General features: G+C 39.0%; 1 protein-coding gene across 1 annotated transcript; it reads left to right on the top strand.

Annotated features, from left to right (window-relative positions):
- The first annotated feature begins 11 nt into the window (after nucleotides 1–11).
- Nucleotides 12–27,768, top strand: grpel2 (GrpE-like 2, mitochondrial). Its single transcript, XM_028812704.2, has 4 exons — nucleotides 12–131; nucleotides 16,553–16,709; nucleotides 23,854–23,935; nucleotides 25,980–27,768. The coding sequence occupies exons 1-4, from the start codon at nucleotides 49–51 to the stop codon at nucleotides 26,330–26,332; spliced, it is 675 nt and encodes a 224-aa protein (XP_028668537.1). The 5' UTR covers nucleotides 12–48; the 3' UTR covers nucleotides 26,333–27,768.
- The last annotated feature ends 226 nt before the right edge of the window (nucleotides 27,769–27,994 follow it).

The raw sequence follows: 27,994 nt of genomic DNA, 5'->3' as shown, positions 1-27,994 counted from the left end.
ATTGCTCATATCATCTGCGCATGCGTACCACTTTTACACTATTCGAATATGGCTGTTAGGTGTTTGAAGGCGGCTCAGAAGAATCTACAATATTTAAATCATTTGTTATCGCTGGCTGCGAAGAATAACCGGTAAGCATTATATTGTTTTAGTGAACTTACATTCAGGTTCCAGGTGTAGTAGAATATTTTATTGTGTGTTGCAACGAACAGACGTGAGAAATGTCCAACTGCCTTCGAAAGGGCTCGTCGCACAAAAGTGCCATGAGAATATCGAGATGCCGTTTAAACAAACAAAAAAGGATAATTTGGTTTTAGCCAAGCGTATTGGACCATATAATTGTACGATCAGAACTGGAATGTTTTGGTTGTGTACATATTACTGAACAGCTTGTCTGCGATTAGGTCATAGTTTTAGAAATTAATCAAACGAAATAACTGTAGTAACTGAATTCAGTCCTTCTTATCACGTGCCTCGGGAATTTTTCATTCGGGCCACGCTTACCAGGATGCATTGAAGTGCGAGCTTCTTAGAAGTCAGACAGCGGCCAAACCTGGTAGTTTTATTTCACATTGTGGTTTTCGCTACACATGTATTCATTTGAACACAATCTAAATAAAACACTTCGTAGATAGGTTTCACGCTATATGTTACGTTTTCTTATCTAATCATAGTTGCGTGACGCTTATAACGTTGTGTGCTATGATGAAAATACAAATGTTTATGCTTTAGGAGTATAAATTCCACCTAAACGGCAGCTGTATCGAATGGAGGGTCTTCTTTGTGACTGGGAGGCTTAGTCTCGTGACTGATCAAAAGCCGCTGGCAAGCAACTCGGGCGCCCCCTTCTTCGCGTGATCTGTCAAAACTGGACGCACTTTGCGTTTTGGGGGAGCCGCTAAAATTGGGGTTTAATTGCATAGAATCTGTGTTCCATTTACCTCAGTAACTACCCATTCTTCATATGTGGTTTGTTTTGCGCTTCCCACCCCCACATAAGATACATGTCTCTTCTTGGAAGAAGCCTAACGTCCATTGCGATCGCTCGGCTCATCACGTAATCTCGAACTGCAGCGCGGCCCCGCGGATACTAGAGGTATGAAAAGACCGAGAGCGTGTACGAGCCAGACACGTGTATCCGATCTAACATACCTGTTCAGATTCATAGATCCGATCTAAAGTATCTTTTAGTTACTTTGAGCAGTTTAAAAGTAACATTTATCAGTTTCATTTATCTTTGGGTTTTCCATGCCCTCCCGGGTCTGTTAGTGTTTTTCTTTTTTTCATTCTGTAGTCCGGATGTCTCTTGATTATTTAATACTTTACAACAGTTTGAACATTCGTTTGTGTACAAACACCAGGACCCCTAATTAAACTAAAATACGTCACCTCTCGTTAATGCACATCAAGAAGCTTCCGCCGTTTGAAAGTGTGTGTCTTGTTCAAACTGCATTCCAGAATAAGGGAGTAATGCAGTATTGACGCGTTTTAGATTTCTGTTTAACGAAATGAATGCTGCCTTTGACCCGTTTACTTAAGTGCTTTTTAAGTTCAGGCCAAGATGCGGGCCCGGCGACAGTCCACATGCCTCGAGTCATGTAGAACAATTTAAGAGTATCCAGTTAATCTAACCTATACGTAGATTTAATTTAGACTTTTAGTGAATTAACCGTGGACGGGGGTCCAAAAGGAAAGCTCGCACCAATTGGTGTAGATGATGAAATACTTAAAAGGCTGCTCTCGGTATATACAGTACAACAACTGGCACAACACATTGAAATGTATGTCGTACACAGAGGCTTAACGAACGCAAATGTTTAGTAAGTATGATTTCAGATTTTATAGAAGTGGCAAATTGGTCGGCTTGGTTTTACTATTAGAGTTTCAATTATGTATAATGTAACGAAAAGTAGCTTGTGGTACAACCTTGTAACCACACAAGTGCACTTTTGGGTCGTGGCGTTTTAGAAACAAATCGTTTGGATAGCCTCTTAGCTTACACCGGTCTGTTCCAGTCCTGTGCAGTTTGAAAGTACATTTATTGTGAAGGTGTATGGTTTGCCCAGACTGGCGTCAGACGACTTTGTCATTGCAAGTGAAGGTTACAATACATTGCAACGTTGCAACCAAAAGTTAGGAACGAATCAGATATTGAACCACATTTTTATACAACACTGAACGTTACGTTTGAAATTCTGTTCATCTTTCATAAGCAGAACGCTAATGGTAAGAGTTAAAGAAGAAGACTAAGAAATTCAAAATTTAAATTGTAAAATGGAGCCAAAATAAAATAATAAGTTCTCAACGGTGGAATCTCACAGACCTGTTTAATACACAAGTATTACAGAAAGTAGAGTCTATTTGGTCAGACAGCAGGACTCTTCCACTACATTCTCAGTTTTGGTTGTTAGTACCAGGTCACAGATTTAAGGTCCCAAAGGTAAAAAGCAACCCGTTCAAATGCTCTTTCATCCTTACTGCTGTTCATGTTCTAAACAAGTTCAACTTTAATCAACTTAATGCTTACAGGCTTAAACTATAGGATGAACAGTTAGCTTTTGCCTTCTTCGTCAGTCAAGTCTGAATTTTTCTGTCTAATATGTTTGATCTAATGTGTCACTAAGTGTGTTCACTACTATATTGTAATTATTTTACATCTAGTTTATATTTGATGGCCATATGTCATCTCTCTGTAAAACCTGCTAACAAATCAGATTCCCTCTTCAGGCAATAACAGTGAATTGGATTGAAAATTAAAAATGATAGTATCTTTGAGAAAGTGCAGCTGAGTAATATAAAAGTAAGAATATAATAAGGCAAAAATCATGTTATAATCACATATTTATGTTGTAAATAGCAGAATTTAAACACCCATTGAGATCCTTTACAAGTACAAATCTTTATCAAATCTGACCACAAAATGTTATCTAATGTCTAATGTCCTACTTATTGTACTGTATGTTTGGGGCATATGCTGTAAAAACATGACGACACACACGTTTCTTTGTTCAAATTTTGCAGGTTTATCAGCAAACAGGATTTGGAATTTTTTACACTGTAAACTACTGTAATGTAAAACAGGTTAATGCCCTCAAAAGCGGTGTGAGTGCGCATGAAGGAATGGTACATTTTGGGCATTTCTACATAAAATTAGATTACGGTTTATGACAAGGTTTGCATTTTTGCTTCAACAAATAATACTGTAGTTATTGGCAAGTCATTTATGCAGGTATTTTTTCACACTGTCATGACAGTAATATGTGACATTAATTTTAAACTCCAGTATTACCTTTGTAAAGACTATTTTGTACACATTCTTCTGGCTTGTGCATATGATGTCTATGTATTAAGTTATTACCAGAGTCAAACTTTAATGAAATACTCAGGAATAAATTACACGTGTATTATAAACAAGTCACCGTTAATAGACTTAGACTTTGGTGTAAGTGTGAAATTTTAGTATGTTCCACAATGTTTTTGTTAATGTGAAACTAGTCACTCATCCCTTTCACACATGCAGACTATCCCAGACATTTCCTGCTTAACTCCCAGATTGATGGCATGTGAGTGAAGCAGAGTCAAGAATCCCATGAAAATCGACGTAGCAATTTCCGTTGTAAAGATCTAGCATAGTTTCCAAAAATTTCTTGCATTATCAAAGCATGTAATTTGCCATCTAAAGCATACTTACCTAAGTCACATTGACATTCATGCAGGTGAACCAGTGAGTTTCAGGTAACTAATGGATTGTTTTCTATGGGTAGCCATTTGAAAAATGTGAGGAACGTAGACATTCCTCTACAACAAAGTTAAGGAGGAAATTGCTGAGCCGAATTACCATTTGGCCCAGCCTTGCATGGTTTGCTTCAGACCTGCTGTTCTCCGTCACCAATGGAAGGATTGTGCTTGAAAGCCATTGAAGCACAAGGTGTGTGATACCCACATGGAGAAGAATAACCTTAAGGCATATTCTGGGAACAGTAAAATGTAGCAGCATATACCGTATATAATAGTAGTAGTAGTATTGTCACATATACAGTGGTGTGAAAAACTATTTGCCCCCTTCCTGATTTCTTATTCTTTTGCATGTTTGTCACACAAAATGTTTCTGATCATCAAACACATTTAACCATTAGTCAAATATAACACAAGTAAACACAAAATGCAGTTTTTAAATGATGGTTTTTATTATTTAGGGAGAAAAAAAATCCAAACCTACATGGCCCTGTGTGAAAAAGTAATTGCCCCCTTGTTAAAAAATAACCTAACTGTGGTGTATCACACCTGAGTTCAATTTCCGTAGCCACCCCCAGGCCTGATTACTGCCACACCTGTTTCAATCAAGAAATCACTTAAATAGGAGCTGCCTGACACAGAGAAGTAGACCAAAAGCACCTCAAAAGCTAGACATCATGCCAAGATCCAAAGAAATTCAGGAACAAATGAGAACAGAAGTAATTGAGATCTATCAGTCTGGTAAAGGTTATAAAGCCATTTCTAAAGCTTTGGGACTCCAGCGAACCACAGTGAGAGCCATTATCCACAAATGGCAAAAACATGGAACAGTGGTGAACCTTCCCAGGAGTGGCCGGCCGACCAAAATTACCCCAAGAGTGCAGAGACGACTCATCCGAGAGGTCACAAAAGACCCCAGGACAATGTCTAAAGAACTGCAGGCCTCACTTGCCTCAATTAAGGTCAGTGTTCACGACTCCACCATAAGAAAGAGACTGGGCAAAAAACGGCCTGCATGGCAGATTTCCAAGATGCAAACCACTGTTAAGCAAAAAGAACATTAGGGCTCGTCTCAATTTTGCTAAGAAACATCTCAATGATTGCCAAGACTTTTGGGAAAATACCTTGTGGACTGATGAGTCAAAAGTTGAACTTTTTGGAAGGCAAATGTCCCATTACATCTGGCGTAAAAGGAACACAGCATTTCAGAAAAAGAACATCATACCAACAGTAAAATATGGTGGTGGTAGTGTGATGGTCTGGGGTTGTTTTGCTGCTTCAGGACCTGGAAGGCTTGCTGTGATAGATGGAACCATGAATTCTACTGTCTCCCAAAAAAATCCTGAAGGAGAATGTCCGGCCATCTGTTCGTCAACTGAAGCTGAAGCAATCTTGGGTGCTGTAACAGGACAATGACCCAATACACACCAGCAAATCCACCTCTGAATGGCTGAAGAAAAACAAAATGAAGACTTTGGAGTGGCCTAGTCAAAGTCCTGACCTGAATCCAATTGAGATGCTATGGCATGACCTTAAAAAGGCGGTTCATGCTAGAAAACCCTCAAATAAAGCTGAATTACAACAATTTTGCAAAGATGAGTGGGCCAAAATTCCTCCAGAGCGCTGTAATAGACTCATTGCAAGTTATCGCAAACGCTTGATTGCAGTTATTGCTGCTAAGGGTAGCCCAACCAGTTATTAGGTTCAGGGGGCAATTACTTTTTCACACAGGGCCATGTAGGTTTGGATTTTTTTTTTCTCCCTAAATAATAAAAACCACCATTTACAAACTGCATTTTGTGTTTACTTGTGTTATATTTGACTAATGGTTAAATGTGTTTGATGATCAGAAACATTTTGTGTGACAAACATGCAAAAGAATAAGAAATCAGGAAGGGGGCAAATAGTTTTTCACACCCCTGTACAGTGTATGGTGAAATTCTTACTTGCATATTCTAATCAACTTGCAACACATTGCCACTCTACTGTACCATGATAAAGATGAAGGGCATTATAAATTCTTGTTTATCTATCAATCATATAGTTCTTTTCCTATCTCTGTATCTTCTATATAAAGTTCAAAATCTATGTATGTATGTCTGGTATACAAATCCACACCACTGGAGCAATCTCTGCCAAAATCTGGACACCTCCCTAAGAGGAATACCGTCAACTATGTCCCAACCAGAAATTTTGATCTTGGGGGGTTTTTTTTTGTTTGTTTTTCTTCCTCCTACAGTTTGACAGTAGTGTACCACCTCGTGTTTTAGAGAAAATTAAACCACAGTGTAGACTGAAGCCCACCTGGTAAAGAAACAGACCAGAGCTTAAAATTACTTGTGTAACACTGGGTGCTGCTTTTAGTCAGTTATGTAATGTTTCCTAATTACCTGTACATCATCATATAGTGCCTTTGTGTTCTTACTGCTTTCAGACTTGGGGTGTACAGTACACTCCCAAAATTCACGGGGGTTATGTTCCTAGAGCACCCGAGAATTGTGAAAAACCGCTACTTTTGGATGTGGTTAAAAAATGCCTTTTAAATGCCTATTTTTATAGTTTAAACCCTAAATACAGTACGTCTCCAAAGCACTTTGCATTTCGTTGCAAACTCAGCTTAATACATTGTTACATTACCTAAAAAAACTACCTTAATACATTACCTAAAAACAGAATGTAAAGGTAAACCTGTATACTATACAGTACTGTACTGCTATGCCTCCCGCGGTGCTAGAATGTAAAATACTGATGTTACTGCTATACGTACTGTAATTCATGCAAGCGCGTTTTCTTTGTTATAAGTAGAGTAAATACATAATAATTTCATTTAATTAAAATACAGTAAAATGTACGGGTACTCGCCAATGATGAATGATATTGATGATGATGATGATGAAGTAGCTGTGCAGTATGATGCACAGGATTTAAAACTCCTCGGGTGGCGCCTCTTCTTCAGGAGTCGTCGTATCTTTTTACGGGTCTTCTTCTGGTGATGTTTTGTGCTGGCTTTTCTTTATATGTTTCAGGAACATTGTGATGGGAAGTTGCTACATTGTCTCCTGTAGCGAACTGCTGGTACAATTTCCGTGCTTTCTCGCGGATGATGTTACCGTCCAAGGGGATGTTCTTCTTCCTGCAGTCGGTGAACCACAATGCCAAGGCAGATTCCGTCCTGACGATATTTTTATTCCTTACAGTTGTTACCTTTTTGGCACTATCACAGAAACTTACAGATACAGTACTCCAGATTGCTGTTTCGTTCTTCTTTATGTAGCGTGCAGTGTTTTCATTAATGCCATAGTGGCGCGCTACTGCAGCATAACTTTTTAGTTCCCGGAGCAAATCCAGTACAGTAGTTCAACCTTCTCGTGGAGTGTTTTAAACTTCTTCTGGCACTTAGGCTCAGTGCCAGAAGCCTTAGGAGGTGCAGGGCATTTCAGCGACATCTTGTGCGTTTAAGAATAACAAAATGAATACAATAAGAAAATGGAAAACACGAGGACACTCATCTGGAGACGCGTCACAGGGCAGCAGTCAATCAGCAGCAAGGAGAAATGAATAATGCTCTCGGATTGGCTACTTTCACCATCCCAAACCGCGTTTCCCTGAGCGGTTGCTTCCTATTCTGTCTACAGCACAGTATTTTCACGAAAAAAGCCATAAAAAATTTCCGCTAACAGTTAATAGTTAGGTTCCAAGGAAAAATCCAGGAACTCTGAACCGCAACTTCGCAGGGGTCTACTGTACTGCTTTTCAATTTCCTATCCATAGTATTGTTTACACCTCCAATGCATTTTGCCATTAGGGTATGCTGTGCAAATAAACAAATTCCTGCCAACATATTTTCTTTTAGACTTAAAAAAAAAAAAAAAAAAAAAAAAAAAAATCATAGTTTGTGTAGCTTTCAGAATCTTGGCCCTCTATTTGTCATCAGCGTTTTATGTGTGAATGCCATTTGCACATGAAATGCAGAGTCACTAAACAGATGTAAATGGTAAGCATGGGGCTTTCTAGTGATGTGTATATTAAAGGGTATAAAACTTGGAAATCAGCAGTGAAATTGTATCCAAAAAGAAAAACCTCAACAAAGAAACGGATATACAAGTACAATACAAAGTAGTCTTTGCTGATTTAATGTAAATTTGGTGAGGGGAAGAAGCAAATTGAGCTTTGTGTGGTGATGGTTCATTGTTTGCTGTTACTTGATAATGGAAAACAAATCTTTGATGGCTGTAAGAACCTGACTGCAGTTGAGCTGTACTGTTTACTTTTTTTAGTCAGTTCATGGGGTGAGATTAATTCGTGTGAAACTCTCAGTTGTTTGTAATCTACTCTTTGCTGGTGCCTCTGTTTGTGTTTTAAGAGGGAATGCTGGTGGGGGAAGGTGTAGTAGGTGGGAAGAAAATGTCCCTGGCCGAAGAAAAGGCCAACATGAAGCCATCTCATAGCTTGTAATAATGACTACTAATATAATATAACATTGTCAAACCTGCTATATCTCATTTTGAGTTGTGGAGAACCAGAGCCTTTTTGGGCACTATTGGGCTTAAAGCAGGAATCGAACATGCCTGCTCATTGCAGGGCTCATGTTGACACCTACACTCGCACTGTGCAAGTTTGGAATCGGTCAGACCTAACATGCATGTCTTTAGGATGTGGTGACCAGAATACCCCCAGAAAAAATTGATGCGGACAGTGTTGGAGGATCCAGGTCCAGGGTATAAAATCTGTGAGCCCATGCTGACTGGAACAGATTTAGCATTAATTTTACGATTCATATTTTTCATTTACTTTACAGTGAGTAATGTCTGTGCTTAATGCTTCACTGATTTTGTTTTTTTTTTTTTGGGCTTGGTTTTTGATTGATCCATTTATGCAAGGCCCTTTATAGGATCAGGATATAGTTCGATTGTGTACATGTATTTTTACAATTGTGAGCACTAGCAGTGTGACAGACTTGGTCTGGGAGACCCATGTAGAGACTGAATCTGCCATCTTAAGGTTCAAGTTCCAGAGAACTGGATAAAGGCGCCGGACAAATATATAAAAAATATTAATACGCATGTCATTGATCAAATTTAGCACAAAATGCAACCTTATTTATGCTGATGGAAAAAAGTAATGCAACATTTTTTTGGATTGAGAAAACTCTACTGATAGCTTGTGTACTTTCAGAAAATGATTCTTTTTTTTTTTATTGATTTTTATTAAGAGCGAGTAACATTCCATACAATCAAGTCAAACTTAACAAGACTAAATTCAGTTCAGTCCCCGCTCAAGAGAGACAGAGGAAGTGCTGACAGCCAGAGAATCCTTTTCCCCGATATAAATGCTTATTCTAAAAATGTTGTTGATTTGAACCAGTCAGGTTTTAAAAAAGTTTTGAACAGATCCTCTAAGTGAGAATTTGAGTTTTCCCGTTTCAAATAATATAAAACATCAGTTACCCACTGATTTGAAAGAGCAGAGTTAGGATTCTAAAGGATTCTTCCAGTTGAGCAAGATAAGTCTACGTGCCAATAGTGAAGTAAAGGCAAACACAGCTGAAATTTCAAAATATTTCAATACTTTAAAGTTGCCTTACACAAGATGTTTTAGTATAACAAATACAATCAGGAGATGCTTTTATGAGATAGGTTACAAACATTTTTACTGTGAGATCCCATTTAGAAAAAAAGGCAACCCCACCACACTTATGTTCTGGGTTTGATAGACCACAAAGGGGTTTAATATTATATTTTTATGAAAAGTCCTCACCTAATAGCAAAATGATACCCCCCCCCCCCCCCCCCCAAATTCTCTCTCTCTCTCTCTGCAGGATCTAAATAATGTTGTTTGAAAAGGGCACAAATAAAACATCAAAAATAACACTTTAACATGAATAGTATTAAGTACACACCTTTTCCCCAACACAGTATAGAGAAAAGCCAAGCAAAATGACACCTTTTATTGGCTAACTAGAAAGATTACAATATGCAAGCTTTCGAGGCAACTCAGGCCCCTTCTTCAGGCAGGCAAGAAGGGGCCTGAGTTGCCTCGAAAGCTTGCATATTGTAATCTTTCTAGTTAGCCAATAAAAGGTGTCATTTTGCTTGGCTTTTCTCTACATTCATAATGGCTAACACGGTACAACACCCTAGTACCCCAACACAGTATATAACACTGATTTTATTCAACTAAACTTGAAACAATTTGAATGAAGACAAAGGCAAAGAAATTCTGTGTGAAGTAAAAAGTAAGGAACTTTGCAAACAGAGTACATGAATACAAGTCAGTGAAGAATTACATCCATCCATTAATTATCAAGACTGCTTAATCCAGTTCATGATCACAATAAGCAAAAGTGAAAGGTATAAAAACAAAGTCGGACTTTGGCTTGTGATTAATACATTTTTAGAAATCAACAGCAACTGGATATAGATTATGAAAGCCACTGGTCTGGTATTAAATGGGTGAATGTAAAATCACTAGAGTGTAAAAGTAAATCCATGGGTAGATTACTGTGAGGCACCGATTTAAGTCAGTTAACCATTCTGTGCTTAAATATTTGCATATATTGTGCTGAAATGTAATGCATACATTAGGAGCATTTTGACATTACGAACAGAAATCTTAAATCATAAACTGATCAGGTGTATAAGTTCATATCTACAAAACATTTGTGCCTCAGGATGAAGCAGCTACCATAACAGATAGCGGTGACAGGTGAGGATGCATAGCAGGTATGCATCAACATTTAAACTTAAAATTTTTAAAGGAGAAAAATACAGAAGTACTACATGCATAGCCTGGCATGGTATACATGCATCAGCCCCAGTCTTTGTTTGTCTTATAAAACTCAAACTTCAAAACATTATTTGTTTCCAGCCTGTTTGTTTGACTGCTTAAGCGGCATGGGAATGAGGAAAAATTCTTAAAAATCATATAATTGTATTATACACTGCCTGGCCAAAAAAAAAGTCACCACCAAAAAAAAAGGTCACACACTTTAATATTTCGTTGGACCACCTTTAGCTTTGATTACAGCACGCATTCGCTGTGGCATTGTTTCGATAAGCTTCTGCAATGTCACAAGATTTAGTTCCATCCAGTGTTGCATTAATTTTTCACCAAGATCTTGCATTGATGATGGTAGAGTCTGACCGCTGTGCAAAGCCTTCTCCAGCACATCCCAAAGATTCTCAATGGGGTTAAGGTCTGGACTCTGTGGTGGCCAATCCATGTGTGAAAATGATGTCTCATGCTTCCTGAACCACACTCTCACAATTTGAGCCCGATGAATCCTGGCATTGTCATCTTGGAATATGCCTGTGCCATCAGGGAAGAAAAATCCATTGATGGAATAACCTGGTCATTCAGTATATTCAGGTAGTGGAAATGCTCTTACTTTCACTATTAAACGTAGACCTGAGTTCTACTTTTGTTTTTCTTCGATTTGATTTCACCAAACGTTTAAGTGATCGCCGATCACGAACATTCAGGATTTTTTTCTGGCCACATTTCTTCCTCGAAGATGATGGGTCCCCACTATCCTTCCAGTTTTTAATAATGCGTTGGACAGTTCTTAACCCAATTTTAGTAGTTTCTGTAATCTCCTTAGATGTTTTCTCTGCTTGATGCATGCCAATAATTTGACCCTTCTCAAACAGACTAACATCTTTTCCACGACCACGAGTTGTCTTTCGATATGGTTGTTTAAGAAATGAGAAGCAACTCATTGCACCAGTTGGGGTTAAATAACTTGTTGCCAGCTGAAAGATAATCGCCTATGCAGTAATTATCCAACAGGAGGCTCGTACCTATTTGCTTAGTTAAATCCAGGTGCAACTTTTTTTTTGGCCAGGCAGTGTATTACTGCATAATTACAGAAATTTACCTTTTGCATTTAAAGCTAAATCTTACAGTGTTCATCTTGTGAAAAACTGCAATCTGTTTAGGCTACTGTAAAATATTTTTGTACAATATATTTCAGCGTACTGTAGCTTTATTATGTCTTAGAGAAATCTTGCAATGCACATATTAATGCAAAGTGATTATCAATAGAATTAAAAAAAAAAAAAAAAACTGATAACACTAAATAAATAGAAAAGTGAAATCTAGTTAAACACACACATGCATACATATATAATAACCAAAACAGGACAGAGTGTAAATCGCCATTATTTAATCTTTCCCATATCAATCCCACTTTGTGGCAAATGTTTGAGGTCACAAGATGTGGAGCATATCGGTTACAAAACAGCAACCATGTCAGAGGAAAAGTAGAATAACTCAACAAAAAATATTGAATATGAGCAAACCTCCCACAGATACTAACAGGGTGTATACCTAAAATTCATGAGCTGTAAGACTGTGCACTAATCACTGTGTCACCCTGCCATTCTCTACCTTATTCAATATTTTGATATAAGAGTAACAGAAAATAGTGTTAATCAGTGCATTGGCACTGTATCCATTTTAGTTCCCCGTCTTTTGGAATAGATCTGTTGCATTAACCACAAAAAAGCATTGATCATGCAAATGTTGAAGTGATACAATATTGAGATATTATGAGAGGTTAGAATCACACCACTTTCTAAAATAAACAAAATTTGTCACCCAAATCCTCAGCAACCCTATGTTGGATTATGTGAGGTAAAGAACTGATAGATGGATGATAGGAAAAATGTTAATTTTAAACTGTTAAAACTTACTATACAAATATAAAGAGTAAGTCAATGCATTTATTTTTATTATCCTCAATTTTCCATCACATCATTTTTCTGTGAGAGATAAATTTGTAGTAGTTCTGTGTATCACTTTAAAATTCCATCTCACTGACATTTAATAATAATACTTTTTTACATTTATATAGAGCGTTTCTCACTACTCTGAGCACTTTACATAGTGAGTGGGGAGCCACTTCAACCAATACTAATGTGTAGCATCCACCTGAATGATGCAATGGCAGCTATTATTGTACCAGTACACTCGCCACACATGAGCTATTAGGTGGTGAAATGGTGAGAGACAGAGCCAATAAGAAACCAGGGACGATTAGGGGGCCAGAATGAATGGACCATGAATTGTAATTTAGGCTGGACATCAGGATGCCCTCTGCTCTTTACAGAGGATGCCCAGTTATGACTACAGAGAGTCAGGACCTTGGTTTTATGTCTTGTCCGAAAGACGGCAGTACATTTACAGCACAGTGTCCCCATCACTGCACTGGGGCACTGGGATCCACATTCAGACCAAAGGGTAGGCACCCCCTGCTGGCCTCAGCAACACCTCATTCAGCAGCAGCCCAAGCTTGTTCTAGATGGTCTCCCACCCAACTACTGGCTGGGCCCGAGCATGCTTATCTTCAGTTGGATGACCTGTTCTGAAGTGTTTAAGAAAGTAATTTAAAGCAAAAATGCTGAATAAACATCAACAGCAACTCAAGAATGTGTAGATGTAATAAATGTACAGTGTGCCTTGCTATGTTTCGATACAGAAAGTAATTCAGTGCTTAATAATTGCTGTACCTCACAGGTGGCACAGTGGTAGTGCTGCTGCTTTGCAGTAAGGAGACTGTGGAAGATTGTGAGTTCGCTTCCCGGTTCCTCCCTGTGTGGATAGCGCTTTGAGTACTGAGAAAAGCTCTATATAAATGTAATTTATTATTATTATTATTATTATTAGTGACTAAATATATATAGCTATCCTATAGCACAGTGCTCCGCAACCGGTGTGCCACGGCACACTGGTGTGCCTTGAGCCGATACAGGTGTGACGCGGTCAAATAAGGCAATTTTCTAACTAAATAATATTTCACAGGTCCTCCTTAGAAACACAATAACGAGAATACGTGCAATGAAATATTCGCGTAAATAGCCTTTTAAAGGTTTCATAATTTTATGTGTCATTTCTCTGAAATAATAAATCCCATCGCCTGGCGCCTACGACGTAGGCCCTACGTAGTCGCCAGACAACTGCGTAGTATGCTTTGATAGGCAGAGCGCTCCGTGCCCTCACCTAGATTCAATTCAGGCCGACATATTAGTCGTGCTACATCGCATTCACTTGTCTTGCGACACTAGTTATCATTCATTACTATTAGTTGTGTTGCTGAATTGTGTATGGTTAACGTTCTTCGTGTGATTCATATTTAGTTTTATACCCCTTTAAATATGGATACATTTTTACGTGGAAAAGATTCGTCTTCATGTACAGATGATGAAGAACCCAGCACAAGTGTTGCAAAAAAAACCAAAGAAGATTGTGAAAAGGAAGTACAACGAAGACTACATTCGATATGGATTCTCGTGGTGTGGTGACGAAACGGCTCCAAAGCCACAATGCATCATTTGCGGCAATCAGCAATCAAACGAGGCAATGGCACCCAGTAAACTAAATCGCCATCTAAATTCAAACCATCCCAGTTACGCCAAAAAAGACAAATAACTCTTGCGTTAATTAAAAATGATAAGCGGTCATGCTTAAAAGATCTTGACCAAGAACTTCGGGTTACGCTGTCAAATATTGAGCCGAATATAAAACTTTTGTGTTCATTGAAACAAGCGCAGGTATCACATTAATCAGTCATTGTTATAATAATTATTAAGATTGTATAAAAGTAAATATAGTTTTTATGTATGTATACTTATAATAAAAAATGAAAATTTATTGTAAAATTAGTGTATTAAATTAATATCTATATATCAGTGGCGTAGCTGGAGTTCATGTTGTCCGGGGCGGTGAAAAATTTGACGCCCCAAAGCTGAAAGAATTTTTTTTTTTGCGCCTCCTCAAGGAACAAAAAAAAAAGGAAACTACCGTAGTTTGGACGCCCCTAAATAGCTGGCGCTCGGAGCGGACCGCCCCCCCCCTTAGCTACGCCACTGCTATATATTTTGGCTTTTGATGTGCCGCGGATTTCTAGGAAGAACTTGGGTGTGTCGTAGGTGAGAAAAGGTTGCGGAGCACTGCTATAGCAGACAGTTACTATATTAATGGTAATGAAAAGGGCTTCTTAGCATCATTGTGTTATTGACATATTTGTTTCATCTTTAAGTTTGTTGTAAAAAGTGGTGTGGATCCACGCACATAGATGTTTTAACAATTTAATATTTGAGTGCTCAGTTCTGATTGTGTTATTTGTTTTTTTTTTTTTTTGGGTTAAACCAATGCCTGCTAACTGTTCACACCACCATTCCTTTGTTCCTCTATTACAGTCCTCAGTATGCTCTTTATCACATTGCTATACTCCATGTACTTCTCTCTCTGAATCCCACAAAGTAATTTTTCTCCCCCTTTGGTCTGAGTTACTTAAGCATTTGCTAGAAAGTTGTCCTTGGCTATACGTGTGCCTCATTATTTATGATTCTGATTATAATTTATTGTATCAGCCTAGACAGAATAAGTAAAAAAGGCTTTGTCTACTACAGAAAATGTAAAACATGCATCAAGCGATATAACAAAAACCCCATGGTATTAAAAATATATCTATATATAAAAGAAAATCCTGGAATGGAAAGCAAATGCAAGGCTACGACATGTGATAATCTCGAAAGACATTTCAAAGACCCGCGAGACCAAGGAGACTTGCCACGGTGCGTCTCGCGGGGACCGTAAACATGAGACTTGGTGCCAAGAGATTGTCCCAGGGCTGTAGCAAAAAGGACAGCGGCTGTACAGGCTTTAAAAAGATCGAAGGGCAGCGCGACAGCAGCTACCCCAACTGAACGCGAGCAGCGTTATACATCCTGCAAGAAAGAATTCAACCACGCCCGGGGCCAGAAATAAAAGACAGGTATTGCTTTTACAACGTCACGCGAGACCAGGCAGTGAGCCATCATTTAAAACAAGTCAACAGACCTGTAAGCTAGCAGTTGTTGGATTGCTTTTGGCAGGCAAGCATCATGTGCTCCAAGCTCTTAAAACAATGACATGTGACAGGCAGAAGAGACAGCTAGCAAGCAGCAAAAAGACAGCAAATGATCCAAAGGCATATCCTTAGCGTACGTTCAGCCGCAACACGTAACCATGCGTGGGGCAGGAAATAAAGAAACAAGTATTGTTTTTACAAAAGTTTAAGTAAAAGTGAAAATAATGCATATGTAACAATTCACAAAAAAATAACAATCTCTTTAAATTGTAGATTGCCTGCCTAAGGTAAAGTCATCCCTGATGAATGGGGACGTGGGAATGAGGGGTCCTTTCATCGGATTAGCGCTATTTCAGATGTGGAATGGCAAAATGGGGGAGGCAGCTTGATGAATGAGGTCTCCAGGACTTACAACAAATCCAAATCATATTAAGTGATATCATCTAATGTGAAATTCTACTCCGTACTTCTAGAATTTTTATTTTTATACTGTATTGAGGATTTGTTCTGTTCTGTGTATTGTATTGTATTGACCCCCTTCTTTTTGACACCCACTGCACGCCCAACCTACCTGGAAGGGGGTCTCTCTTTGAACTGCCTTTCCCAAGATTTCTTCCATTTTTTTCCCTACAAGGGTTTTTTTTTGGGGAGTTTTTTTGGTGGTCTTAGAGGGTCAAGGCTGGGGGGCTGTCAAGAGGCAGGGCCTATTAAAGCCCATTGCGGCACTTCTTGTGTGATTTTTGGGCTATACAAAAAATAAATTGTATATCCGGTAAACCAGGGGTTGGTGAGCGAAGCGAGCAGGGGGCAGAGCCCCCTAGTATGTATGTGTGTGTATGTATGTATGTATGTGTGTGTATGTATATATATATATATATATATATATATATATATATATATATATAAAATAGGAATACAAGTTCTAACATTGTAATGGTGGACTAACTGTATTTATTCTTTTCACAGGGGTTCTCTGTGTTTGCTGAGTACAGCAGCATACCAAAGGACAACCGGTGACGATCAAAATGTTGACGAAATCCAGGATGAGCAAAGTCAGTCAATAACCATCAGGGCTCTCGAAGTGAGAGCTAGTAAACTTGAAGAGCAAGTTCGTGATCTCACTGTAAGTTGTTCTTTGTACAGAAATACGGTGTGTTTTGATAATGCCTATAGTGAAGTGTCAGACCTGCAACTTTTCAAAATAGCAGTTTATTTTGGGTTTGACACTGTCGTCCCTAGAGTCTGATTTCTGTTTAATTCTTTCTTATACATTTAAATATGGGGGGAAAAAACAAACAAAATCTAAGAGATAGTTATACTAGTAAGGAAGACTATGGTATGTATGGTACCTGGTATGCTGTAATTTTTTACATTATTTCATGCTTTGTGGCTAAGCTTTTGGAATGTAAATCTCATGGGTGCAAGTTCTGTCAACCCCAAAACACTGACGTATGTGACCTTGAACATGTTGTCTAACCTGTCTGGGAGTCAAGTCCCTATAAAAATTAGGCCTGGGAAAGTTAACAAGTTAATTTTTGCGATTAATGTGTCCTGTTTAATGCGTTAAAAAATATTGTTGCCTCCAAGGCTGGCCATGAGGCAAACACCTCAGACAATGCTTTGGTCCGAGTGGCATTTTCATGTAATTTCTTATATATATAGTATAAAAAAAGTTAAGAGTCAAGTCAGGTTGGGGAGCATACAGTGATACAGGTCATTGCTGTAACCACTAAACAGCTCAGGATCCTGGTTGGCAACTCCCCACGCAGACACATGGTCCATCACACTCCCGGAAATGACCATCTATCTGCCGCAGCCAGGTGTTACGGGGGCATCCCCCTGACCTGGTCTAGCTGCTTGGGTCCTCAAAAATGAGTCGCCTTGCTAGGGTCATCCTCAATAGGATCGATGATCACCTGTTCACCTACCAGCAACTGGAGCAGTCTGGTTTTATGCCTAAGAAGTCTAATATCAACCATATCCTGGCCCTGAGAGTTCTAATGGAGCGCAAACGCGAATATCGACAGAGTTTCTTTGCAGCCTTTGTCAATTTTCATAAAGTATTGCCGGATATCATGTTTACAGAAAATTTGGTAACAAAATGATGTGCGATTCCTTCACTACCATAATACCTCACATAAAGGATCATTACAACTAAGTTACCATAAAGCAGGTTTTAGCAGTTTTTTGAGATCAGCTAATTTACCAATCACTGATCAAGTTATTTGGGGTGAAAATCAATCTCTATCTCTGTCAGCAGCCAATGAATCACAGCATCCCTAATACTAGTCAAAGTACCTGGCATTGCTTGGGTATATTTGTATAATGAGTATACCATCCATTATCCAACCCGCTATATCCTAACTACAGGGTCATGGGGGGTCTGCAGGAGCCAATCCCAGCCAATACAGGGCGCAAGGCAGGAAACAAACCCCGGGCAGGGCGCCAGCCCACTGCAGGGTGCGTGCGCACACACACACACACTAGGGACAATTTAGGATCACCAATGCACCTAACCTGCATGTCTTTGGACTGTGGGAGGAAACCGGAGCACTCGGAGGAAACCCACACAGACATGGGGAGAACATGCAAACTCCACGCAGGGAGGACCTGGGAAGTGAACCCGGATCTCCTAACTGCGCTACAACTCCGCCACCGTGCCGCCCATAATGAGTATACTCCCCCCTAAAAAATGATTAAAAAAAAAATAATAATAATAATAATGTTACTTGCTCCATGTAGTCTGCAGTGGTGGCTGAGAAAAAATTTTAATCTCATGTTTTCATGCATATGATGGAACATACTTGGTGAACCCTTACTTCCATTGGCAAATGCTGTGAAAAACATCTCTGGAAAAGAGAAAAATAATAACTTGCGTTGTATAATCCACATTATCCAGTCATATGCTCAAAACATGCAAACTAAATGCATGTTTTGCTGGAATATTATTAGTACTTCTGGAAAACTCGCCATTCTAGATAAACCCTGAAGACCCTCCTGTAACACTGTAAGTTCAATTGAAGATCTGCCTCACCCCCTCATTCATTGGTCAAAAGTCCTGTCTTCAATACAAAGTATTATGGGAGAATGCTTCTTTCCTGTTTTATTTGGTTCTCAATTCTTGTGCTGATGTTGCTTCCGGAAGCAGTGTGGAACTCTCTTGTGAGTAGGGCAGCATAGGATATGCAATTTTGAAATGTTGTGTGCTTCAGCACTTGGCAGCCCCACTTTGTGAGGCTTACCACTTTGTGGCTGAACAGTCACTGTTCTTAGATGCTTTCACTTCCACAGTAATAGCACTTACAGTTGACTGGGTCAGATCTAGCAGTGCAGAAATTTCACATACTGACTTGTTGCAAAGGTAACATCCTATGACTCGGGCACCGCCGCGAGTGGCAGCCTTTCCAGCAGCTGCGTGTACGACTTTACCTTTCTACCTTTTTATCTATTTTAAAATTGTTTCCTTATCAGTATGCTGCTGCTGGAGTATGTGAATTTCCCCTTGGGATTAATAAAGTGTCTGTCTGTCTATAACCATGCCACATTTAAAGTCCCTGAGCTCTTCAGTACAACCCATCTTACTGCTACTGGTTGTCAATGGAGATTGCGTGGCTTTGTACTTGATTTTATGCGCCTCTTAATAATGGGTGAAGTTCAAACACCTAGACTCAATAATTTGGAGGGATGTCCACATACTTTTGGAAATAGTGTATTTGCATGTTTTTCATATTAATACAATTGCAGCACAGCATGTACTGTTACATATGTACTTCTTTATTCCAGGTTTGTGACTAAGAGTTCTACCATTAAGAGCCTTAAGAACGATGTTTGAATATTAATTTAATTATTGCTTTATTAAAAAAAAAGTGGAGGATTTTTATTAATCATTTATTGCTGGTGATGATAAGACATTCATTGTTTTCTTTTGCAGATTGCTTAAATTCATTTAACAGATATTGTGCATTTTTTCACTTGAAAGTATCACCTACTTTGCAAGATCTAGACCTTATATTTTCAAATTGACATTCTAAATATCCATTCAGCAAAGCCCAATCATCCTTGTATTATTGACTAATTTATTACTTTGATACTAAACTACAGAAATAGACCTGAAAGATGTTTTTCTACTCAACACAATATACCTGTTGCAGTACTCTGGGGGTAATTACAAAATGGCTTAACCACATAACCACACAGCTGGCTCGAGTATATTCACAGGAGATTAATGCCACCTTCATTATCTTTTTTTCTGTAGAGTCCTGCTAAAATTTCCCTTTTTATCACAGTCTTTAACTACTATACTGCTCAAAATAAATTAAAAAAGAAAAAGACATCTGCAAGGTGACAGACACCCCTGATTATACACAACATAACATCAGTTTTTCTCAAAGTTCATGTCCTCATTGATTATTGTTTTCTTTTGAGTAAAGAATGATCTTGTTTCCCTTAGCCTGCAGCAAATTGTCAGTGGGCGTATAATTTCCATTCATTCATTAATTTTCCACCTCTTATCTGAGACCAGGTTACGGGGAGAACAGTCTTCGCAGTGAGGCTCATATGTCCCATTCCCCAAGTGATTTACAGATCTTTTTAAAACATGCACCAACTCCAATTCTGACCCTTGAGCTTCTGAACTAGTTAGACCCTATTATTAAAATATTTAAAACTGTAGCTTGGTAGGCATTTACATGCTGGTGAGAAAACAGGAATATAATATTACACTGTTTGTTCTTTAATTAGATGGGTAACATTCAGATATTTTATACTCCCATTTTTTTCTTGCTTTTGTCAGGTAGCCTTCTTGTACATTTATATTTTAACTATTGTGTATTGACTCGTAAAGCTCAATTTGATGCCACTATTGTTAAACCTTCTTGTGTATATGTGGTGTAGCGGGTCCACAGCTCAAGTCAACAGGGCCACTTTTTAAATAATCGCTGCACTCGTGGCTGAGAGAGGGGGCGTGGTAGTGTGGCCGGAAGTGGTTCCCGGGGGGAATTCGTGAAGCGGGCGGTCCTCGCTTAAGTGCACAGGTGAGGAGTCGTCTGCATCCGTAATTGATACTGGGAGCTGCTATTTGCCACATCTGATCTACGTCCCTGTAATAAATAGAAGCGCGAGGAGGCTAAGGGTGGGGGGGGGTAAGAAAAGGAAAAGTGAACGGAGGTTGCAGGAGAAGAAGACAGGAAGCGGGGAGAGGAAAGTCTGCGTAAGAGAGTGAGAACAAGCGAGTGCAGGCTCGTGAGCCCTAGCAGTGTCTGGCCGACACCTAGGGCAGTCAGTAGTGGTCACTCCTGCTGAGCGTGTAGTTGAGGAGCGGGAGTGACTGGAAGAAGGATGACTCGCTGCAGAAGACAATGGGAGGTGGATGCCCCAGCGTGAGCGTCCTGGTTGCTGGGGAACCCAAGTCTCAGTCTGGGGAGAGCAGAACCGAAGCCAGGGATCGGGAAGCCTCCAGATCAGCAGGCAGAGCAGGTCAGCTGCAGATCGGGTGACTCCACTGGTGCATTGCCTGGATGGGAGAAGCAGGGAAGTCGCCAGTTACCAGAAGAAGAATGCACCGGGCTTTATTTTTAAAAGGACAGCTTCCAGCCATTGTTTTAACCTCGTTTTAAAAAGGATTTTTTCTATTTATTGGATTTTAACCTTCACTAGTTCACGTTTTATTGGATTATCCATCTTACTAACCGAAGGTTGTAAACCGGATATGGACGCAGGGTGCTGGGCGCAGGGTGCCTCGAGGCGCACTGCCGCACTGCACAGAAAACACAGAAACGAGAAGGTTGTAAACCGGATGTCACGCGCACTGCAACGAGCCCACCACCTGTAAACTAGACTTGCTCTAATCCACTGTGCCAGTAATGTAGATCACATAACGGTCATTCAGTCTGGCGCCCGCCCCAGAGTCTAGAGTTAAACGCAGCGGCATCCCAAAACACTGTGGCGCCCGCCACCAGAGTCAAACGCAGCGACTTCCCAAACCACGGCGGCTTCCTGGAGTCAGTAGCTGGCGCACAAATAACACAATGTAATGCGCCGTGGCTCCCGCCCTAGAGTCAAACGCAGCGGCTTCCCAGAGTCAGTACGTGGCACCCAGACAACACAACCTGTGAGCCACGCTTGCTCTAATCCACTGTGCCAGTAATATAGATCACATAACGGTCACAGACTCTAACCCAGCGGCTTCCCACACTCAGTGGCTAGCACACGAACACCACAACCTATAAACTGAACTTGCTGTGCAAAACTCTGCCAGCAGTCGGTGTCAGCAAAGGCAACGGAATCACGTCTCCACAAAACAAGACCACTTTATTATAGATATGCTTATGTAGTTAGATGACATGTCCCTAGACGCACCCACCCTCCATGATATGTCATCCATCCAGATATCGGACGGAACAGAAACTGATTGCCATTCTTGGATTTCCGATTCGCTAGCTTATCGCGGGCTTACTAGTTTCTTTAAAGATTTTTGAGATGCACTGCACTATTTATTTGAACACTGAATTGTTATTGTTTTAATAAAAGCACTTGGCACATTTGCACCATTCCCTTGCTTTGTTGTGCCTCACTGCCTAGCTCATCGGTGACATTACCGACGGTGTAGGGTTTAAGAGCTCCCAAAAGCAAGATGAGAGCTTGGAGCAGAACCCGCATCGTCACAATATACTTCCCAGGTTTACCTGACATGTGAATGCTGCCTATTTACTAGCATTTCTTTTGTTTTGTTTTTTTTCTGTTTATTTTTGATTGTTATAATTGTGTTTCATCTAGGGCTGCACGATAACAGAAGAAATGATTATCACGATTATTTTGCTCAAAATTTTTATCACGATTAATAATGACGATTATTCCTTTGGTAAATGAAGTCTGTAACCAAAGCAGTGTAGCCTCGGCCAGTTATTCACAGATGCTGCCCTAATCATATTAGCTGCGTTGTCCGTTGTGATGCACACAAGTCTTTCTTCCACCAAGCCCCAAGCGGACATCGCTTCTTTGAGGCCCACTGCAATAAACTCCGCTGTATGGTCTTGTGGGAAAAACGAAGTTTGCAAAAGCTTGCTTTTCATCTCAAACTCGCTGTCAATAAAATGAACTGTCAAGCTCAAATACGGTTCCGCAGTTCTGCTTGATCATAAGTCGGTCGTGGCAGCAAAATATTCAAGGCTGAGCCTGAGAATTTCTCTTTCTATTTCTTTTCGGCATTTCGCATACAGCGAGGGCAGCGCAACATTGGAAAAATGGTTGCGTGAGGGAATGCTATATCTTTTATCAAGTGTTGCGATCATTTTGTTAAACTGCTCACGGTGGTTATTGGACACATATCCTTGGCTATATGGTACGCGATCGCCTCTGTTATTTCCCGGTGTCTTTGCGAGCTAGGCAGATATGGTATTGCGTTGAACAATGTCCCTGATATTGTTGTCTGTGTTGTGGATGGCTGGTAATTTTTTGTTGTTGCTGTTTGTGCCTTCAGTCGTTGAAATTCTTGATAGTGTACTTTGTGGTGGCTTTTAAGGTGGTTGATGAGGTTTGCTGTGTTACCTTGGGACGTTTGGACGGAACAGGAGCAAAGTTTGCACAAGACTCGTACCTGATCAACATCACATTCCTCGAAATCGAAATAGTTCCAGACAACTGAGTATGACCCCTTTTTAGGAACTAACGATCGCACTTCTGCACGTTGCTCCGCCATCATATATTTATTCTGACTGACTGTTATTGCTGCTATTGACTTCTACTGCTTCAGAAAGCGCTTGCAATCTAGACGCAGTAACGTCATAGTGACGCAGTCCAATCCGTAAACTCAGCCCATAAAAAACAGTTTGGTCTTTATACTGTAAAATCGCGATGATATTTATTAACTGATCGTGGGTCATAAATATCGTTATCATGGGAAAAAAAAGATTAATCGTGCAGCCCTAGTTTCATCAGTACAGCAGTTGGAGGAGCATACTTTTTAATATGCCAATATAAAATAAAAATTGATGCATTATGCTGTTTATATATCTTATTACTTTTTTTTTTTTAATTTTTAGCACAGTTTATAGGATGACATCAAAAGGAATATAATCTATCATTTGTGGCTAACTAGACACATGCAATCCTTCAATATACATTGTTTTACTGAGATGTGCAGTGGAATAAGTATTCCTAAAAAGAATTGGTAGTAAATTTTTTTTTTATAGTATAGTTTTAATTTAATCATACAGCTAATGTGTGCTTTGTCATTTTTTCTCACATTTTGATCTTCTTTCATTTTTCAGGAGAGGTATAAAAAAGCTTTAGCTGACTCTGATACAGTTCGAAGAAGAACTCAGAAGTTTGTGGAGGATGCAAAGCTCTTTGGTAAGATGAGAAAGACCAATCCAAGTATCATAAAAATTACATGCTGAATATTTTATGCAAATTCAGTCTGTCACATCAAGGGCCAATATTAGGGTGCCAACAAACAATATGTGAAAAAGTGAAGTCTTACCCTGTAAAAATGTTCCTTTTCATAAAAATGATGCATGAAAAAAAATTGAGATGAATATATCAACATTTACTGGTGGCACAATGCTTCCGAAGTCCTCAGTATTTATTGTAAAAATCCCCTTTTCATGTAACTAGTATGCTCGTTATTGACCGGTGTTGTACTTGGAATATTCAGCATAACTGAGCTTTTAAAATAAATTTGTATTGTTTTTATCTATGCCTACTTTGTTTTTCTATGCCTAGGGTTTACTTTTGTTGTTGTGACACTTGTGTAAGAAACGTAAAATATTGCAGTAAATGAAAAAACGGGTATTTTTTATATTCTCATACAGACAGATTTCATTCACAGTTCCCAAAGTTAAAGGTTAATAACTTGTGTGATTCCAGTATTTTACCAGTAACAGGCATACATACTCCTTGCGAGTGATAATAGAGGAACTGTGAGACAAGAAGAAGAAAATGTTACAGTGCTGTTAGGCTGTTTGCATAGCGTAGTCCTATAAGCCGGATGGGATTATTTCTTATTTCTATCTGCATCTTTAGATTACTACAAAGCTGTACCAAAATTATAAATTTACTGAGTCTTAATTACTCAACACTGGAGGATTTAAGCAAGATGACATCCGTTGTAGATAAAAAGTCAAGGCAATCACAACAGTGTGTATGGCTTATAGGAGAACTCTCTTGAGACCATTACTGGCTGTAAGCTACCCTCTAACAGACAAGTGCTAAGTTGATTTTTTTCATTTGCATAATATAGAAGAATAAAACGGTCCAGGATAGTGCTGCTGCAACAACAAAAGAGGTCATCCAGTTCTGGCAGAAGGCACGAATCCCTATGAAAAAAAGAGTACAATATAATAAACAAAATCAAACTGCAGCACATGGAATGGAAAGTTCTGCAGAAAGCGAAACCCAGAAGATCAGCAGTTCAACATGTTTGTGGTGAAGGTGTATATCAAAGCGTGGTACACCTGTACCTCCCCAGCGTCCGCTCCATGAAATGACCTCCAGCTGCTGAAAGCCCTGGTGATGTACTGTGATGTAAACAGAACAGTTGCAAATGCATCAATACAGACTTTTACATGCCATCTTTGGTACCTGAGTGAAACTCTTGTTGGGCTTGCATTTTTTGATACTCAACTGTCTATGACAGAAAAAAGAGAACTGGTTGCTACACTAAACAGGAATGGTGATGAAGACCCATCTGTATGAGCAACAGTTGAGGAAAGCTGCATCGCCGAAACCCAGTTAGCACACTTTGTATCACACAACACAAGGAAGTTTTTCACTTGTATGGAGATTTCACAGGACTTCCTCGTGGACGATCCTGATTCATGGGACAGTAATGAAGCAATATATTTCAGCTCAGTGCAATGTCAAACACCTCAAAGTGGTCAATGATGCAGCGGAGAGAGGGGTGGCACTGATTCAGTCATTCAATTCAGCCATCACAAACCAAGAAGAACGGAAACCGTATCTACAAGTTGTAGAAGACCATCACAAACAGTTTGCAGCACCAACAAAAACTCTTAACTGAAAAGTTCTGAAGAGCTGGACAGAACAGTCATATCAGCATGCACGTTCCTGTATAGTGAATATTGAAAAAATCTGATCTCTTGTGCCACCAGTAAATATTGTTTGATTGTCATAAAACTTTGTGTAATTTATCGTGGTAACTAGAGGAACAAAACTGGGGGCTAAGTCGTGAGAAAATAAAAACTTTGATTTTCACTGGCACCCTAGCCAATATACTGCCTCTACCTGTCTGAACTGTGAAAGCTGATATAAAAAAGTGACCTTTCCCTGTTTTATGACTAAAATGTTTGATTTTTGCTAGCACATTTTATATTCTTAATGTCACCTCTATCATTTTACTTTTTGTATTTATTTGGAACTTTGTTTGTTTTGGCAGGTATTCAGAGTTTTTGCAGGGACTTGGTGGAGGTTGTTGACATCCTTGAGAAGACTACAGGGAATGTGCTTGAGGAAGAGTTGCAAGATCCCAACCCTACCTTGCGAAGCCTTTACGAGGGACTCTCACTTATTGAGTCAAAGTTGCAAAGAGTGTTTTCCAAACATGGGCTTGAAAAAATGACTCCAATTGGGGGCAGATATGATCCTTATGATCATGAAATAGTATGCCATGTTGCTGCAGATGGAGCCGAACCTGGCACGATAACGGTTGTAACTCAGCATGGGTACAAGCTTCACGGGCGTACAATTAGACATGCACTTGTAGGAGTAGCAGTTGAATCTCAAGAGTAGTAGTCCTTCTGCATTTGTTAGTTTGGAAGTTGAGAAGAAAACTAATATAATTGAGAATGTTTATGGTTAATATCAATTACATGACATAAATGAAAGACATTGATTAGTATACTGAGTATCCTGTTTCACTATTGCACAAAATCTGCATTTTTTAGTTTTTGGGAGTTGTACAAAAGATTCAAATGGTGCTGGTTTATTCATGACATATGATGTTGGTGTACACTGCTGTAGATTATTAGAGGTCTGAAATTACATTAGTTTTTTCCTAATTTATTTATGTATATAGCTTTTTATTATCATCATATTTTTGTAGCATGCAAATGTGCAGTTTATTCCATTGGAAACATACTAAATCTGTTAGAATATGTTTGTTTGCTTTTCAGACCTGGTGCACAAATTTCCTCAAGTCTGTTTATTTTCTGAAGTATGCCGTGATTTGTCCTTTGTCCTTCTGAGCCTTCTTTTCTTTTAAGGAGTTTGTTAGCTTACACACAGGTACTGGGCATGCTTTTAATATATAAAACTGATCACTGATTACAATTGGATTGTTTAGAGACGATGTGGAAATGATCTTTGAACTTGTCTTTTTTTAATATATCTATCTATATGTAGTTAATCTGAGTGGTTTCCTGTGTGAGTTTCTGACGCAACTGCCTGGCATCTGCAAGGTTATTGATTATTGAAGGTTACTGTGCATGTGAAGGATTTTTTCCTTGTAATTAGTTTCAAGCATTGTGATTTAATTTATTTTTTTTCTATCAATTGATTTGAGTTCTGTTTTACTTTGATTTGTTTTTGCTCGTCTTCAGTCTATTTGTATTCAGGTCTTGTCTACCTCCTTTGTTTTGTCAATTCCTCTCCTCATTTTTTTTATCAACATGTGACTAAAGTGAATTGTATGTAACACAGAATGAACAAGAGTCCCTGTCTGTTTTTAATGTTTCGTTTTATTTTCTTGAGGTCTGCCTCTGTTTTAATAAAAATGTCTTAAGACATTTTGTCAAGGTTTGTTCTTTACACAATGTAAAAAATGGCACATGTCCATGTTCTTAATTATTTGCAAATTGAGCACATTAATATTTGGTCGAGGCTAAACACGATTTTTATAATCAGTTTGTATGTTTGATTTGCTTTTTCTAGTGTTTTGTTAGATAATTTAGTGAAATTTGTAAATACTGTTCAATATGCTTTTGTCTTTCTGATATTTTCAGTTTATTAGCATTAGTATCAGTATCATGAAACATTTGTCCACGTTGGGAGAGCTACAGTCAGTGTCATCTGTACATATTAAGTTATTTTGATACATTTGTAAATTATATATGCTTAAAGCTTTATTGTACAGAAAGCTATTGTTCAACCATTAACTTTCAAGTGAATGCTATTTAAATAGGATAAAATTACTTGGAATAAATAAAGCAGACTATTATTACAATTAATTGTGTCTGATCCTTTTTAGTATCACCAACATTCCTGATCAATATTATATTGTATCATTGGTGTTTCATCTTAATTATATTTGGTAGTACATGTTTCCTGCTTTAATAACAATCCACACATAATCAAAGACTATCTCCCAACAACACTCCTTTACAGTACTGGGGCCTCATGTATAACGCCGTGCGTAGAACTCGCACTATAACATGGCATAAGCACAAAAGCGGG

This window comes from Erpetoichthys calabaricus, chromosome 11 (genome assembly GCF_900747795.2).
Source record: "Erpetoichthys calabaricus chromosome 11, fErpCal1.3, whole genome shotgun sequence".
NCBI classification, from domain to species: Eukaryota; Metazoa; Chordata; class Cladistia; order Polypteriformes; family Polypteridae; genus Erpetoichthys; species Erpetoichthys calabaricus.
Note: the sequence above shows the minus strand (reverse complement) of the source record. Positions and strands in the feature narration are given on the sequence as shown.